The 19,272-nt window shown below is 41.1% G+C and overlaps 1 protein-coding gene across 1 annotated transcript in view; it reads right to left on the bottom strand.

Annotated features, from left to right (window-relative positions):
- LOC109899142 (ribosomal protein S6 kinase alpha-2) overlaps window positions 1-16,859 on the bottom strand; it is a 45,919-nt gene extending 29,060 nt beyond the window's left edge. Inside the window, exons 1-2 of the mRNA XM_031835444.1 lie at window positions 16,107-16,859; window positions 96-212 (exon numbers count right to left, since the gene is read on the bottom strand). Coding sequence (XP_031691304.1) covers window positions 96-212; window positions 16,107-16,205 — 216 coding nt within the window. The 5' untranslated portion in view covers window positions 16,206-16,859. The remainder of the gene's footprint in view (window positions 1-95; window positions 213-16,106) is intronic.
- Window positions 16,860-19,272: the final 2,413 nt, after the last annotated feature.

Consider the following 19,272-nt stretch of genomic DNA (forward strand, 5'->3'; position numbering starts at 1 on the left):
ATTGAACAGTAGGGGAAATGTGACGAATGCATAGTACATACACAGTAGGTGTAACATAGACGCGAACACCTTAATTCAGGTAGCTATATGTTTACCTTTCCATAGGAGCCTTGGCCTAGCACTTTCAGCAGCTCAAACTGGGAGGGGTCTGCCTTTTCAAAGCCTTCTTTGGTGTGCTGGCTGATGTCGATCTCTTTCAGGATGCCATCGTCCTGCAGGGAAACAGATGGCCCTCATATCAAATCAATCACGTGATTATAGGAATACCAAGAACACCCATGTCATTCCAGAGACACAGGGAGAGCCAGAGAGGGGGATTTAGTCAGATGTCCAACCTAGAGAAGTCAAATTTGATCAGTGCAAACGGAGACTACTCAACATAATCATGAATTGAGATGTTACAGCTAGTATCATGAGTATACAAGTATCAGAGGAAACTCAGCATTATTACATCGAAGGATAGAGCATGCACATTGCTATTACACTTTTTGCCCTTAGTATCCTCAATCTCCACACATATCCATGTTAACTGGTGACAATAGGAGGATTTGAAACAGATGTTGTAGGCTAACAGTCAGAGTGTGACCTTGGCTACAGAACCAGCCAGTAGTCCATCCTGTTCCCCTCTTATCAGGGGAGATTAGTGTGGCCATGTTTTGCTTGAGTGGGGCTATGTGGCTGCCAAACGGGAGATCTTAAAAGGGAACACCGGCTATTAATGCTGTCTTCATGACGTGCCTCTGAAATATGCCGACCAGGCATATGAGAGTCCTGCCCTGACCGTCGCTGATTGATGCAGAATCTGCCACGCTGACACAGCAGAGAGCATGGTTAAACCTGTTTATCTCCCTCAATACATACAAGTACAACAAACAGTTACATAAACCTTTGCATACAATATATCATTGGGATGAAATAAAAAGGATGCTTTTCAAATCCATATGCTGATTTCTCCCTTATGGTTTACGTTAACCTATAACTTCTCCTTCACTATATCATGTTGAACACAGCATTGAATAGGAAGAAAATCATGTATCATGTAGCTGAAGAATCAATGGGTTAAGGATGGCCTCTGTAGGGGCTCTAGAAAATAAAGGCAAATAAATCAAACAATGGGATTACAAATGTTCTGTAGCTATCCAAGGTGTCAGTCCCATGGGCTTTTTATATTTCCCAACCTCTATCACCGCAACAGTCCGCTGTCTAAAAGTGAACAAAGAAATGAGTCATGATGCCTTGTACAAACAGTGATACTCCACAGTAACCGGTACACCATCCATTAATACTAAACTGTGCAAAAAAATAAACATCCCTTTTTCAGGACTTGGTCTTTCAAAGATAATTCGTAAAAATCCAAATAACTTCACAGAACTTCATTGTGAAGTGTTTAAACACTGTTTCCCACGCTTGTTCAATGAACCATAAACAATTAATGAACATGCACCTGTAGAACGGTTGTTAAGACACTAACAGCTAACAGACGGTAGGCAATTAAGGTCACAATTATGAAAACGTAGGACACTAAAGAGGCCTTTCTACTGACTCTGAAAAACACCAAAAGAAAGATGCCCAGCGTCCCTGCTCATCTGTGTGAACAAGTCTTAGGCATGCTGCAAGGAGGCATGAGGACTGCAGATGTGGCCAGGGCAATAAATTGAAATGTCCGTATGGTGAGACGCCTAAGACAGCGCTACAGGGAGACAGGACCGACAGCTGATCGCAGTGGCAGACCACGTGTAACATCCCCTTCACAGGATCGGTACATCCGAACATCACACCTGCGGTTCAGGTACAGGATGGCAGCAACAACTGCCCGAGTTACACCAGGAACGCACAATCCTTCCATCAGTGGTCACACTGTCCGCAATAGGCTGAGAGAGACTGGACTGAGGGCTTATAGACCTGTTGTAGGGCAGGTCCTCACCAGACATCACAGGCAACAATGTAGCCTATGGGCACAAACCAGACAGGAATGGACCAGACAGGACTGGCAAAAAGTGCTCTTCACTGACGAGTCGGGGTTCTCTCTCACCAGGGGTGATGGTCGGATTCATGTTTATCGTCGAAGGAATGAGCATTACACCGTGGCCTGTACTCTGGAGCAGGATCGATTTGGAGGTGGAGGGTCCGTCATGGTCTGGGGCGGTGTGTCACAGCATCATCGGACTGAGCTTGTAGTCATTGCAGGCAATCTCACCGCTGTGCGTTACAGGGAAGACATCCTCCTCCCTCATGTGGTACCCTTCCTGCAAGCTCATCCTGACATGACCCTCCAGCATGACAATGCCACCAGCCATACTGCTCTCTCTGTGCGTGATTTCCTGCAAGACAGGCATGTCAGTGTTCTGCCATGGCCAGCGAAGAGCCCGGATCTCAATCCCTTTGAGCACGTCTGGGACCTGTTGGATCGGAGGGTGAGGGCTAGGTCCAATAGGTTTACTATTCCAAATGTCCGGGAACTTACAGGTGCCTTGGTGGAAGAGTGGGGTAACATCTCACAGCAAAGAACTGGCAAATATGGTGCAGTCCATGATGAGGAGACGCACTGCAGTACTTAATGCAGCTAGTGGCCACACCAAATACTGACTACTTTTGATTTTGTTCAGGGACACATTATTCAATTTCTGTTAGTTACATGTCTGTGGAACTTGTTCAGTTTATGTCTCAGTTGTTGAATCTTGTTATGTTCATACAAATATTTACACATGTTAAGTTTGCTGAAAATAAACGAGGTTGACAGTGAGGACTTTATTTTTTTGCTGAGTTTAGTTAAAGGATCAGTTTTGTTTTCCAAACTATGCCTTTTTTTAAAATAGAATAATTGGAAGAAAACGATACCATTTTAGATTACAGAGAATTGCTTTATTATCCTAAAGATCAAACTAAATGTTAAGTCTGTGGGGAATAAATAAAAAAACTAAAAAACATTACTACTACACATCAGAATGAAAGCGAGAATGGATTTAGCTCAGTTCCACTTAACAGCCTTTCACATTATTCTAAAATACTGGAATGGAAAAGAAAACATTTACCTGTGGAGGGAGTCTACTTGGTAGTACTAGTAGATTTTCACAGTACCCAATCAGTCTGTTGTTAAATCAGTCTTTTTAAAAAGACACCAGTGCAGATTATCTTATTGAATCAAAATAATAAAACAACCCTTGTCCAACTATTACTCTTTACCAATAAACATGGATGAGAGAGGACATGCGTAGTGTATTCTGAACCCCAAGATTTGTTATCTGGGTCAACAGCTGTTGATGGTGTGTATTTCAAGATAATCTCTTTGATTGAAAAAGTCAACATGACAAAATGTCCTAGTCGGTTGGAAAATGGTGCTTGCAATACAATAATTTGGGGTATGATTCCTGCATGGGCCATTCAGCTATTTGACCATGACTTCATGTTTATGCATCCCAATGGTAGCTTGGTAGTTATACTATCAACTCTGATAGCAGCTATACCAGTTTACTATTCCAAACCATCATCATCATGAATTCCGTGCTTGCCGTTTGTAAAGGCTGATCATTCTGTGCATGCTGTTTGTAAAGGCTGATGACCTACAGTATACTGTACTTTCCAAGTCAAAGTAGGAATTGGAGTTAAATGTTACCATAGCAGTTCATCTCTCCCCTTAATAATCTCAGTATCATGGCATAAAGCAGTCAAACAGGGATTTAGATAAACAATAACACAAACATACCAATGGTCTGATTGACTGCCATCTGTCTGATGAGTCTACCTGACTTAGTACAAGATTCTCCCTCAAGAAAACTACCCTTCATTTCATGGTCTTGGGTAAACTATACCTAACTCCCACAAGGGTTTGTCTTCATCCAAATAAAGTATTAATGACAACAACAATATAATGAAAATCACTTTGCGATGCAAAACAGCATCATTGTCTTGTGAGATTAATGATACAGACAGAATAACTCAAGAGGCAATCATGGAGTAAAATACCCCATTGTCACAAGCGCTCAGATATCTAAATCCATCAGGTATCGTTTTGAAAATGGTTTCCATATTTGAATTTGTATGCATTATATTAATCATGCTTAGCATGCCTCAGTGTATTGCAGATGTGCAATATCAAATCCCCTACGCCTGGCGTGCAATACTAAATCCCCTACGTCTAGCGTGCAATACTAAATCCCCTACGTCTAGCATGCAATACTAATCCACTACGTCTAGCATGCAATACTAAATCCCCTACGTCTAGCGTGCAATACTAAATCCCCTACGTCTAGCGTGCAATATTAAATCCTCTACGTCTAGCGTGCAATACTAAATCCCCTACGTCTAGCGTGCAATACTAAATCCCCTACGTCTAGCGTGCAATACTAAATCCCCTACGTCTAGCATGTAATACTAAATCCCCTACGTCTAGCGTGCAATACTAAATCCCCTACGTCTAGCGTGCAATATTAAATCCTCCACGTCTAGCGTGCAATACTAAATCCCCTACGTCTAGCGTGCAATACTAAATCCCCTACGTCTAGCGTGCAATACTAAATCCCCTACGTCTAGCGTGCAATACTAAATCCCATACGTCTAGAGTGCAATATTAAATCCTCTACATCTAGCATGTAATATTAAATCCCCTATGTCCAGTGTGTGATGTGAATGTCTGTTTCCTGGTGAAGGGATTGGGGTTTGGTACATGATGACTACATATTATCTCAGAGAGGCTGGTCTGTCTGAACATCTTGCTATGAGACACTCAGGAAGGATTACAAAAGAGACGTCAAAGTGAATGTGATTTCTACTGATAACTGCACACAGCATTCTGTAAAACAAACAGTCACAAGCAGTGACATGTCTATAACTCCCCAGCAATGTTCATACAAACAGTACCATTCACTAACACTTTGAGCCCAACAAGTCTGAAAACATTTGCACCGAATACAACAGTGAAATGCTTACATTACAAGCCCTTAACCAACAATGCAGTTAAGAAACAATTGTGTGAAGATAGATATTATTTTTTTAAATAGAAAAAAATATATATATTTAAAAGAGCAACAATAAAATAACAGTAACATGGCTATATACAGGACGGTACTGGTACACAGAGTCAACGTGTGGGGGCACAGGTTAGTCGAGGTAATTGAGGTGCATGCTATATAGAGAAATATGTTGTGAGTGGGTTAACAGCCTCAATTTGTCGGGGCATGGCCTCTTCAAGGTGTCGAAAGCGTTCCACAGGGATGCTGGCCCATGTTAAATCCAATGCTTCCCACAGTTGTGTCAAGTTGGCTGGATGTCCTATGGGTGGTGGACCATTCTTGATATACATGAGAAACTGTTGAGTGTTAAAAACCCAGCAGCATTGGGTGCGCCTGGCCGGTGCGCCTGGCACCTACTACCATACCCCGTTCAAAGACACTTAAATATTTTGTCTTGCCCATTCACAATCCAGGTCTCAATTGTTTAAAAAATGCATATGTCCTGGAAAGATGGCTGTTACGTCATTATAGTCACAGAGCACGTTAGCAACAACCGTCCAGGTATAGGGACACCAATCCCGTAGAGGTTAAAAATCCTTTGTTAGCCTGTCTCCTCCCCTTCATGTACACTGAAGTGAAGTGGATTTAACAAGTGACATCAATAAGGGATCATGGCTTTCACCTGGATTCACCTGGTCAGTCTGTCATGGAAAGAGCAATGATCTTAATGTTTTGTAGACAGTGTAGTATATCGTTTTGTATCGTACAGAGTTCCACACATAGTAATTTAATAGGATATCTGTGGTTCCACCACTTTAGAAGGCATTCCAACTATGCGGGAATACCTTGTGCCTTTAACCATCACACAGTATTCAGCACCATGGATAGCGTTGCGATCAATTTGACATTTTGAATGGACAAAAGACTAATCGTCGATTCAGCACCACAGTTGCTGAACAGTGCCATGCTCAGGTAGCTTTGCAATGTGGCGAAGAAAAAGGTGAAAATTGCAATCACCTGTGTAGTGGTTGGGTTTGACATGTTCGTCTACTGTTCCAATTCCCATTCCCCCCATAACTTACAATTGTAAAACTAGGCCTAGAGAATACGTTTCAGATCTTGGTTTCATGCTTAAATATTTCAGTCCAAATCTAATAAAGAATTAATAATTTGAAAGGGTCAATCTGCAGTTCAAACAATAAAGCACTCATCCGGCCACCGTTGTGGGTAAACAGCTTACTGATGGGGCTGGAGAAATGTAACCTCTCTCAAATTCATAGACTGGGATATAAATGCAAGGACTGACCATCCATTTGATCAATACGATAATTTTAACCATGTTTTGAAGCTATACAATGTTTGTTTACAATTAGATTGTTTACAAACAATGGAGTAAAACAAGTTTATATTTTGGGTTCTGATTGGGTTAAACTGTTAAGCTAAGCTCAATAAGCAAAAAAAGTTGTATTCTTCAAGAATCAATATAAGTAGCCTACATAAAAATAAATTAGCAATCGCAGATTGCCACGTAACATTTTTTTACAAATTATTCATCTCTTAAAATAAAATAGTCCATAATAAACAAGTGAGCAAGTAGGCCTAGCTACACCAAATCAAGCCCGCATTAGGCTTATTTTAGGCTATTCTTAATCATGTGCACCTTAATTTGGAAGAATAGACTTGTGGTAATGGCTGTAGCGGAATTGTATCAAATACATCAAACATGGTTTCCATGTGCTTGATGCCAGTCCATTCGCTCCGTTCAGCCATTATGAGCCATCCTTCCCTCAGCAGCCTCCAATGCATCTCAGTAACAGTTGCAATAAGACCAAGTACCGAATACATTTAGGACAGGGGTCCCCAATTACAGTGCCAACCATAGTGAAGACATTAACACTATGAAATAACACATATGGATTCATGTAGTAAGCAAAAAAGTGTTAAACATATTTTATATTTGAGATTCATCAAAGTAGTCACCCTTTGCCTTAATGACAGATTTGCACTCTTGGAATTCTCTCAACCAGTTTCATGAGGAATGCTTTTCCAACAGTCCAAGGTCCCACATATGATGAACACTTGTTGGCTGATTTTCCTTCACTCTGCAGTCCAACTCATCCAAAACCATCTTAACTGGGTTGAGGTTGGGTGATTGTGGAGGCCAGGTCATCTGATGCAGCACCATCACTCTCCTTCTTGGTAAAATAGCCCTTACACAGCCTGGAGGTGTGTTTTGGGTCATTGTCCTGTTGAAAAACAAATGATGGTCCCACTAAGTGCAAACCAGATGGGGATGGCATATCGCTGCAGAATGCTGTTGTAGCTCTGCTGGTTAAGTGTGCCTTAAATTCTAAATAAATCACAGTGTCACCAGCAAAGCACCCCCATACCATCACACCTCCTCCTCCATGTTTCATGGTGGGAACCACAAATGCAGAGTTCATCCGTTCACCTACTCCGCGTCTCACAAAGACACGGTGGCTGGAACCAAAACTCTCAAATTGACTCAGACCAAAAGGACAGATTTCCACCTGTCTAATGTCCATTGCTTGTGTTTCTTGACCCAAGCAAGTCTCCTCTTATTATTGATGTCCTTTAGTAGTGGTTTCTTTGCAGCAATTCGACCATGAAGGCCTGATTCACACCATCTCCTCTGAACAGTTGATGTTGAGATGTGTCTGTTACTTGAACATTGTAGCATTTAGTTGGGTTGCAATTTCTGAGGCTGGTAACGCTAATGAACTTATCCTCGGCAGCAGAGGTAACTTTGGGTCTTCGTTTCTTGTGGCGTTCCGCATGAGAGCCAGTTTCATCATAGCGCTTGATGCTTTTTGCAACTGCACTTGAAGAAACTTTCAAAGTCCTTGAAATTTTCCAGATTGACTGACCTTCATGTCTTAAAGTAATGATGGACTGTCATTTCTCTTTGCTTTTTTGAGCTGTTTTAATAGGGCTATGTCCTGTATACCACCCCTACCTTGTCAAAACAAAACTGATTGGCTCAAACTCATTAAGGAAAGAAATTCCACAAATTAACTTAACAAGGCAAACCTGTTAATTTAAATGCATTTCTGGTGACTACCTCATGAACCTGGTTGAGAGAATACCAATAGTGTGCAAAACTGTTATCAAGGCAAAAGGTGGCTACTTTGAAGAATATCAAATATAAAATATATTTAGATTTGTTTAAGACTTTTTTTGTTACTACATGATTCCATGTGTTATTTAATAGTTTTGATGTGTCGACTATTATTCTACAATATAGAAAATAGTAAAAATAAATAAAAACCTTTAATGAGTAGGTGTCCAAACATTTGATTGGTACTACGTATATATAAACATTGCTTTTCCTCAGATAACTTGGGTCGCCAAATAAAAATCACCCGCAAGCTGTATTTGGTAGTGGAGAAACCTGGTTTAGGGAAAAATCCATTTGAATGCAATCACTTTTTGCAGTCGTGGAAAAATTACTCAAGTATGACAATTGGGTACAAGTAAAGATATCTTAACAGAAAATCACTCAAGTAAAAGTGAAAGTCACCCAGTAAAATAGTGCTTGAGTAAAAGTATAAAAGTATTTGGTTTTAAATATACTTAAGTATCAAAAGTAAATGTAATTGCAAAAATGTACTTAAGTATCAAAAGTAAAAGTATAAATCACTTCAAATTGCTTATATTAAGCAAAGCAGACAGAACAATTCTTGTTTTTATTTATTTATGGATAGCCAGGGGCACACTACAACAGTCAGACTTCATTTATAAACGAAGCATGTGTGTTTAGTGAGTCCGTCAGATCAGAGGCAGTAGGGATGACCAGGGATGTTCTCTTGATAAGTGCATGAATTGGACCATTTTCCTGTCTTGCTTTTGGGTGTCAGGGAAAATGTACAAAGTCAAATGTACATTCTTTTCTTTAGGAATGTAGTGAAGTAAAAATAAAAGTTGTTAAAAAATATAAAATGGTAAAGTACAGATACCCCACAAAACTACTTAAGTAGTACATTAAAGTATTTTTACCTAAACACCACTGACTTTTTCACAGCATCCCTTTTGATTTAAAAGATAACTTTGCATACATGTTTGCCCATTGAAGAAGTTGTCAGATCGTTACTTTTTGGACCTGAATGCCAAACATTCAGGAGATAAAGGTGCTCAAAGTTGACTCATTTTGCATACCCACCCTACCATGAGACATCCATGTCTTCGTCACTGGAAAAGATAAACGGTTGAGTTTGATATAATTTAAAAGCTTACAACAGGGTTGTCAAACTATTTAAAATGTCTTGATAAAAAATAAAAAATAACGTCAATTATCGTAAAACGTGTGAACAAAATAATACAAATCATATTAGCATACGTTGTAGCTTAGACCCTATTTTACATCATCTGAGATTTTTGTGTTGTGTCCGCCATCGGTTGAGACACAACATGCTCTTGAATACAGGGAGGGTGTCATTTTAATCAGAAACATAATTCATAGAATGGACCAGTCCCTTAGGACCACTGGAATTGATCTGATCCACCATTGACATTTTAATTTAGTTGAAATTGTAACTTCTAAATTACTACCACAAAGATGGCCGCCGGTCCAACCACTTGGGAGCCAGGTCCACCCATTGGGGGAGACTGGCTGAATGCGTTTTTCCCCACAAAATGGCTTTATAACAGTCAGAAATACTCCTCAGTTTCATCAGCTGCCTGGGAGGTTGGTCTCAGACGATCCCGCAGGTGAAGAAGCCAGTGTGGAGGTCCTGGACTGGCGTGGTTACACGTGGTCTACCATTAGACGTATTGCCAAATTCTCGAAATTGACATTGGTGTCTTATGGTAGAGAAATGGACATACAATTATCTGGCAACAGCTCTGGTGGACATTTCTGCAGTCAGAATGCCAATTGCACAAATCTGTGGCATTGTGTTGTGTGACAAAACTGCACATTTTAGAATGGCCTTTGTAATGATCATGCTGTTAAGTCAGATTCTTGATATGCCACACCTGTCAGGTGGATGGATTATCTTGGCAAAGGAGAAATTTTCACTAACAGGGACGCAATTTTTTTTTAGAGAAATAATCTTCTTGTGTGTATTGAAAATGTCTGGGATATTTTATTTCAGCTCATGAAACCAACACTTGACATGTTGCGTTTATATTTTTCTTCAATATACATTCCATTTCTATGATTTTAATAGGTTTCCTATGGAGAATTGACAGTATCATTTAAAAAAGATATTCCCATTCAAGTCAACATTTTCTGATGTCTGGACCTCAAACTTTTGATGTACCATTTGAAAGTTAAAATTTCAAATTGTTTTCCTATTTTAGTACATTTATCAGCCAAAACATGGCATATACCCTGTATTCAAGAGCATGTTGTGTCTCAACACAAAACCCTCAGATGATGTAAAATAGAGTCAAAGCTACCACATATGCAAATATATATATATATCTATATTTTTTTAGAGTAGATGAGTTGTTAGATCATTGACATTAAAGGTTAAAAAAAATCTAGAAATTATCAAATCGTTTGACAACCCTGTTTGTAAGCTTTTAAATGCTTACAAAAATGATGTCGGAAGAAATGGCAGCCGTTTTACAGGCGCCTAACCAACAATTCTGCTATTATGTGTTTTTTCTCGCGTTATTTGTAACTTATTTTGTACATAATGTTTCTGCCACCATACCTTACGGCAAAAAAAGAGCTTCTGGATATCAGGACATCGATCATTCACCTCGGATTAGACCAAGATTTTTTCTTCAACAAGCAGGACGTACAGTGGGGCAAAAAAGTAGTTAGTCAGCCACCAATTGTGCAAGTTCTCCCACTTAAAAAGATGAGAGAGGCCTGTAATTTTCATCATAGGTACACTTCAACTCTGACAGACAAAATGAGAAGAAAAAAATCCAGAAAATCACATTGTAGGATTTTTTATGAATTTATTTACAAATTATGGTGGAAAATAAGTATTTGGTCACCTACAAACAAGCAAGATTTCTGGCTCTCACAGACCTGTAACTTCTTCTTTAAGAGGCTCCTCTGTCCTCCACTCGTTACCTGTATTAATGGCACCTGTTTGAACTTGTTATTAGTTTAAAAGACACCTGTCCACAACCTCAAACAGTCACACTCCAAACTCCACTATGGCCAAGACCAAAGAGCTGTCAAAGGACACCAGAAACAAAATTGTAGACCTGCACCAGGCTGGGAAGACTGAATCTGCAATAGGTAAGCAGCTTGGTTTGAAGAAATCAACTGTGGGAGCAATTATTAGGATGTGGAAGACATACAAGACCACTGATAATCTCCCTCGATCTGGGGCTCCACGCAAGATCTCACCCCATGGGGTCAAAATGATCACAAGAACGGTGAGCAAAAATCCCAGAACCACACGGGGGGACGTAGTGAATGACCTGCAGAGAGCTGGGACCAAAGTAACAAAACCTACCATCAGTAACACACTACGCCGCCAGGGACTCAAATCCTGCAGTGCCAGACGTGTCCCCCTGCTTAAGCCAGTACATGTCCAGGCACATCTGAAGTTTTCTAGAGAGCATTTGGATGATCCAGAAGAAGATTGGGAGAATGTCATATGGTCAGATGAAACCAAAATATAACTTTTTGGTAAAAACTCAACTCGTTGTGTTTGGAGGACAAAGAATGCTGAGTTGCATCAAAAGAACACCATACCTACTGTGAAGCATGGGGGTGGAAACATCATGCTTTGGGGCTGTTTTTCTGCAAAGGGACCAGGGCGACTGATCCGTGTAAAGGAAAGAATGAATGGGGCCATGTATCGTGAGATTTTGAGTGAAAACCTCCTTCCATCAGCAAGGGCATTGAAGATGAAACGTGGCTGGGTCTTTCAGCATGACAATGATCCCAAACACACCGCCCGGGCAACGAAGGACTGGCTTCGTAAGAAGCATTTCAAGGTCCTGGAGTGGCCTAGCCAGTCTCCAGATCTCAACCCCATAGAAAATCTTTGGAGGGAGTTGAAAGTCTATGTTGCCCAGCAACAGCCCCAAAACATCACTACTCTAGAGGAGATCTGCATGGAGGAATGGGCCAAAATACCAGCAACAGTGTGTGAAAACCTTGTGAAGACTTACAAAAAACATTTGATCTCTGTCATTGCGAACAAAGGGTATATAACAAAGTATTGAGATAAACTTTTGTTATTGACCAAATACTTATTTTCCACCATAATTTGCAAATAAATTCATAAAAAATCCTACAATGTGTTTTTCTGGATTTTTTTCCTCATTTTGTCTGTCATAGTTGAAGTGTACCTATGATGACAATTATAGGCCTCTCTCATCTTTTTAAGTGGGAGAACTTGCACAATTGGTGGCTGACTAAATACTTTTTTGCCCCACTGTATAGGATGTACTTCACACACCCGACAAGGCCAAAATCTCCGTCAATGGCAAGAGAAAGAGACGCAGGTACAGAGGACACAGAGTGGGGTGCCTCCTAAGGATCCGCCGATGGCGAGTGGGAAATCGGCCTTTACCGTCAGTATTACTTGCCAATATACAATCATTGGACAATATATTAGACGAGGTATGATCAAGAATATCCTACCTGCGGATTATATGCTGCACTGGCTAGATAGAACAGCACACTCCAGTAAGATGAGGGGGGGGGGGGTCTGTGCATATTTGTAAACAACAGCGGGTGGACAAAGTCTAAGGAAAACTCTAGATTTTGCTCGCCTGAAGTAGAGTATCTCATGATAAGCTGTAGACCGCACTATTTGCCAAGAGAGTTACCTATATTTTTTGTGGCTTTTTATTTACGACCACAGATAGATACGGGCACTAAGACCACACTCAGTCAGCTGTATAAGGAAATAAGCAAACAGGAAACCGCTCACCCAGAGGCGGCGCTCCTAGTGGCCAGGTATTTTAATGCAGGGAAACTTAAATCAGTCATAACTCATTTCTATCAGCGTTTTAAATGCACAACCCGAGGGGGCAAAAATATAGATCACCTGTACTCCATACACAGAGTCGCATACAAAGCTCTCCCTCACCCTCCATTTCTCAAATCTGACCACAATGCTATCCTCCCAATTCCTACTTACAAGCAAAAAATAAAGCAGGAAGCACCAGTGACTCTGTCCATAAAAAAAGTGGTCAGATGAAACAGATGCTAAACTACAGGACTTATTTGCTAGCACAGACTGGAATATGTTCCGGGATTCTTCCGATGGCATTGAGGAGTACACCACATCAGTCACTGGCTTTATCAATAAGTGCATTGAGGATGTCGTCCCCACAGTTACTGTATGTACATACCCCAACCATGGATTACAGGCACGGAAGCCATTGATTACAGGCAACATTCGCACTAAGCTAAAGGGTAGAGCCGCCGCTTTCAAGGTGTGGGACTCTAACCCGGAAGCTTATAAGAAATCCTGCTATGCCCCAAGATGAACCATCAAACAGGCAAAGCGCCTATACAGGACTAAGATTGAATCGTACTACACCGGCTCCGACGCTCGTCTTATGTGGCAGGGCCTGCAAACTACTACAGGCTACAAAGGGAAGCACAGCTGAGAGCTGCCCAGTGACACGAGCCTACCAGTCAAGCTAAATCACTTTTATGCTAGCTTCGAGGCAAGCAACACTGAGGCATGTATGAGAGCATCAGCTATTCCGGACGACTGTGTGAACACACTCTCCATAGCCGATGTGAGTAAGACCTTTAAACAGGTCAACATTCACAAGGCCGCGGGACCAGACGGATTACCAGGATGTGTGCTCCGGGCATGTGCTGACCAACTGGCAGGTGTCTTCACTGACATTTTCAAAATGTCCCTGATTGAGTCTGAAATACCAACATGTTTCAAGCAGACCAACATAGTCCCTGTGCCCAAGAACACAAAGGTAACCTGCCTAAATGACTACAGACCCGTAGCACTCACGTCCGTAGCCATGAAGTGCTTTGAAAGGTTGGTAAAAGGCTCACATTAACACCATTATCCCAGAACTCCTAGACCCACTCCAACTTGCATACCGCCAAACAGATCCACAGATGATGCAATTTCAATTGCACTCCACACTACCCTTTCCCACCTGGACAAAAGGAACCCCTACGTGAGAATGCTATTCATTGACTCCAGCTCAGCGTTCAACACCATAGTGCCCTCAAAGCTCATCACTAAGCTAAGGATGCTGAGACTATACACCTCCCTCTGCAACTGGATCCTGGACTTCCTGACGGGCCGCCCCCAGGTGGTGTGGGAAGGTAGCAACACATCCGCCATGCTGATCCTCAACACTGGAGCCCCTCAGGGGTGTGTGCTCAGTCTCCTCATGTACTCCCTGTTCACCCATGACTGCGTGGCCAGGCATGACTTCAACACCATCATTAAGTTTGCAGACGACACAACAGTGGTAGGCCTGATCACCAACAACAACAAGACAGCCTATAGGGAGGAGGTCAGAGACCTGGCCGGGTGGTGCCAGAATAAAAAACTATCCCTAAACGTAACCAAGACTAAGGAAATGATTGTGGACTACAGGAAAAGGAGGACCGAGCACGCCCCCATTCTCATCGACGGGGCTGTAGTTGAGCAGGTTGACAGCTTCAAGTTTCTTAGTGTCCACATCACCAACAAACTAGAATGTTCCAAGCACACCAAGACAGTCGTGAAGAGGGCACGACAAAGCCTATTCCCCCTCAGGAACTAAAAGGATTTGGCATGGGTCCTCAGATCCTGAAAAGGTTCTACAGCTGCAACTGCTTGGCCTCTGACCGCAAGCACTACAGAGGGTAGTGTGCACAGCCCAGTACATCACTGGGGCTAAACTGCCTGCCATCCAGGACCACTACACCAGGCGGTGTCAGAGGAAGGCCCTAAAAATTGTCAAAGACCCCAGCCATAAACTGTTCTCTCTGCTACCGCAGGGCAAGAAGTATCGGAGCGCCAAGTCTATGACCAAAAGGCTTCTCAACAGCTTTTACCCCAAGCCATAAGACTCCTGAACAGGTAATCAAATGGCTAACTGGACTATTTGCATTGTGTGCCCCCCCCCCACCAAACCCTCTTTACGCTGCTGCTACTCTCTGTTTATCATATATGCATAGTCACTTTAACTATACCTACATGTACATATTGTCTCAATTAGCCCGACTAACTGGTGCCTGTATATAGCCTCGCTACTGTTATTTTCACTGTCTTTTTACAGTTGTTTTTATTTCTTTACTTATATATTGTTCACCTAATACCTATTTTTTTTACTTACAATTGCACTGTTGGTTAGGGCCTGTAAGTAAACATTTCCCTGTAAGGTCTACACATGCGGTCTACACAGGCGCACATGACAAATAAACGTTGATTTGATATCAGTCTCAACCATTTATCTTTTCCAGTGGTTGAATACATGGACATCTCATGATGTGGGTATAAAAAAGGGGCCAAATTTGAGCACTTTTATATATCTCTTGAATGTTTAGGTTTTCAGATCCAAAAAGTCACTTTCTGAGCACAATGGGCAAATATGTAAGGAAGGTTTCGTAAAAAAAAAGGGGGGTGCTGCCAAAATGTGAATGAATTCAAATGGGTTTACCCTTTAGTAAAAGTGTTATTTATTTTTGTATAGCATGAGATCAAATCAACCAATCGAATATGAAGCAAAAACACAGGTAAGGAAACAAACAGTTCTGAAAATCAATCTGCAAAAGAGCATTCTGGGAAATATGATTTGAGCAAACATGAATTTGTAATTGTACTCAAATGTATTCAAATTCAGCTAACTTCCAGCAGTTTGTTGTGTAAACAACACATTAGCAAAACATTATTTACCTTTTCAATTCCACTCAAACTCACAGATTATCGTTGATTACACCATTAGTTTTTTTTTTTTGTGTGCGTGTAATACCATGCTAGACAGAATTAAACATGATTTTTAATGAAAATGTTGTGCAATGGTAGTCTACAAAGCTTGTCAAAATGCTGAAATTGTACTGGCAAGTGTAGCCTAATATCGGGTAACAAACAAGACCGACACAAGATACCACAACAGCCTACCAGAACATCATTGAGTGACAGCAGTCAGTGGCAGCTGAATCACACCTTTAGCAAACAAGTATTCTGCGTTATGGCACACACAGCCACAAAGTAGTTGGGCAGTAAACAACAATACACTTACCTCTAATCTGCAGAGGTTCGAGTTTTTGGACCGTGACTTCTTCTGAAGGTAGACGGAAAACCATCTCCTAACTGTAAATTTCTGCATGTTCGTGTCCATTGTGTGCCCCGCTTCAGATCTGCATTGTCAGTTTGTCTTTGCTCAACACCTAAATCCAGATCAGTACACAACAATAGAGAGGGATTTAGTTTCCTCCCAGCCACTCTCTTCTAATCCACTTCCTATATGGCAGATAAACAACCACCAGGAAAACCAGCGATTTGTTCACTGTTGACACCACTGCAGTGTCCGTCCGTCCGTCCTTGCTACAGCGCAATGCTTTGAATACGCACAAGTATTTCGCTACACCCGCAATAACATCTGCTAAACACGTGTATGTGACCAATACGATTTGATTTGATTTGACAGTGCCATCCAAGCAGCAGTGATTCTGGCGATTACGGTCCTCAGCACCCGCCGCTATCCCTTTTGTCCCGCTGAATCAGCACGGTGCAGTCATGCAATGTGAAGCAAGCGAGGGCTCCCCTCCTCCCCAACATTCAGCTTCTTCTTTTCGCGCCCAATCAAACAGGATTCTCACCGTTGGAAGTACAGAACTCCCCCTTCTCTGACAACAGAGAGCAACTAATCCACATGTTCATGATACACCCCTACTTTATGTAGATATCAAGAAGGGTGGACACGGACTCAGAGAGCAGCATGCAATGTTGGTATGAAGCCCAGTGAAATTACGAGACGTCTCATCTGTCGTCAGGCATGTTAGGGATGCATGGATCACAGGTGAATGTTGTGGTGTTTTTAAGGCTGTGTTTACACAGGTAGCCCAAACATGTACATCCTCCCACCCTCAGAATAAATTAAGGTTGGAGTGTCGGCTGATTAGGTGTTTGCTTCAGACAAAGATCAGCTAAGAGGAAATCAGATTTTAAACATTGATGCCATATTTATAATTCTATAAAATATATCCAACTAATTGTACAATAAAGTGAGGGAATTATTTCCACTGATGTCCTATTTTTTTAAAACATAAATACATATACAATTACATGGACACAGACACATTAGAGATACCCGATAGAAACGTTATACTGTTCACAGATTAACCAGCTTTTGACATTCGTTTTATAAATTGTTATAGTTGGTACGGGTTTGAGTTGCTGTGGTAGTTTCCACCCAACAGCACCAGTATATAAACATGCTCTTACCACATACTCTTATTTAAAACAGTGCATTTTAGAGAATATGGCTATGGTTTTATACTGGTGGACATCTCTAACAAATGAAAAATAGTTGGACAGAAGCTAGGGGACTGAGCCTGTGATAATTCTGTAGACCAGACCAAGTGTAATTAATACTACAAATTTTTTCCACAGATAGCCAGCCTATCTGGTTCAAATGCTCGACCTTCAGATGCTATGAGGGGGGAGTTTAAGTACAATTTTTACAAGCTTGTTTTGGCTGATTTGTAGTTTATTCTTTAGATGTTTGGGGCTGCTGGTGAACCATGATGTACAGTCATAATCAAAGTGACACTGGACTAGAACACTTGCCGCGCATCTTAACTGTGTCTATAGCTAGGTTTCCATCCAATTGGCAAAATATTTTCATGCCAACATTCTAAAATCTGTGTAAAAACAATATGCACATTTGCCGTCAAATTGAGTCTGTGTGTAAATACGTAGTGCGCATAAAAATGACTTTTGCGGTTAAATTCCCAGGTACTGATCATGTTGCTTAGGTATAGTGTATGTGCCCACTCTGGTATTTGCACATGCGCTCTAGTCAACCGCGCATAGATACAGTGCGGGTATAGCCTACATGATGAGATTATTATGGACAAAGGTGCGATAATTTTTTATTGTCAAACGGCAGTCAAGCATTGATCATCATGTCACCAGAATAAGACCCTCGATATTTATTGAAAGGAGCATCAAGCTCATCACCGTGGACTTTCACCACCCTGTGAAGTTAATCATAATTTATTTAATCTGTAAGAAAGTGCATGCTTTCCCATGATGTTGTGACATTTCTTTATCCAAAATGTACGTTACTTACATAAAGGTTGGATGGAAACCTGGTTAATGTCAAGCCATTTTGAGGGTGCTGGAATTATTATATTTTTGCAGTAGCCTAATAGTTTTAAAATACTGTGACTGGTTGTGTTTATGCTACATATAAAAGGTAATACATTTTAAAAGTTAAATGACAAATATTTAGGCTATATTGAAGCGTTAGGTGCTAGGTGTGCGAGGAATATCCGCCCAGATTGGAGGAGGAAGAGCCTTCTCACTTGAAAACAATGATGCAATTATTCATAGCATTGTGGTGTTGTCGGCTAGTCTAGGTAGGATAATTGTATTGTCCCTAAACAAGATCAATAGGGGAGCTTTTTGAGCTGAATGTCTCATGTGTTGACTGTTCTTTCATGCACAATGATGCACCTGGCCTCCCCGCTACCTATCAAACTATTCCTATTTGTTCTTGTGGATTCATATTGAACATTGATGCAGCTTTGAATGCTTGTATGTGTGGTATGATTGATAGTTAGCCTATTGCAGATCTGGACAAATGATCCTCCTACTACTATTGGCACTAAGAATGGTGGACAGAGGGCAGGATAGATACTTACTCTCGGGGAGGTGCATGCAAGCAGATGAGGAAATTTGGCTAGGATGTAAGAAATTATATAGAGTAAACCCTGCAAATGAGCGACTGTTAACCTGGGAAAAAACGCACTACCCTCCATGGTGCCCAATAAAAAGAAACACAACTGCCCCAAAGCAAATTTAAATAAATCAAGTTAGACAACACTCCCCTTTTTTTGACCACTCCCCCACCCCCACCCCAGTAAACTAATGGTGTTTTCTAATGCAAGAAATAGACCTCTGAACCTTTTACCTATTACTACCTGTCAGGGCAAGGAGATTGAGGTTGTAACCTTATATAAATATCTTGGAATTTTAATTGATGACAGCCTCTCTTTTAAATTGCATATTCAACAATTTACAAAAAGAATTGAAGCTGAAATTGGGATTTTATTTTAGGAATAAGGCCTGTTTTTCTTTTGAAGCCAGAAGGAGGCTAGTATCAGCTACATTTATGCCTTTACTAGACTATGGGGATATTTCATATATGAATGCTTCTGCTCAGTGATTGAGATCAATTT

Source organism: Oncorhynchus kisutch, linkage group LG11, assembly GCF_002021735.2.
Source record: "Oncorhynchus kisutch isolate 150728-3 linkage group LG11, Okis_V2, whole genome shotgun sequence".
NCBI lineage: Eukaryota > Metazoa > Chordata > Actinopteri > Salmoniformes > Salmonidae > Oncorhynchus > Oncorhynchus kisutch.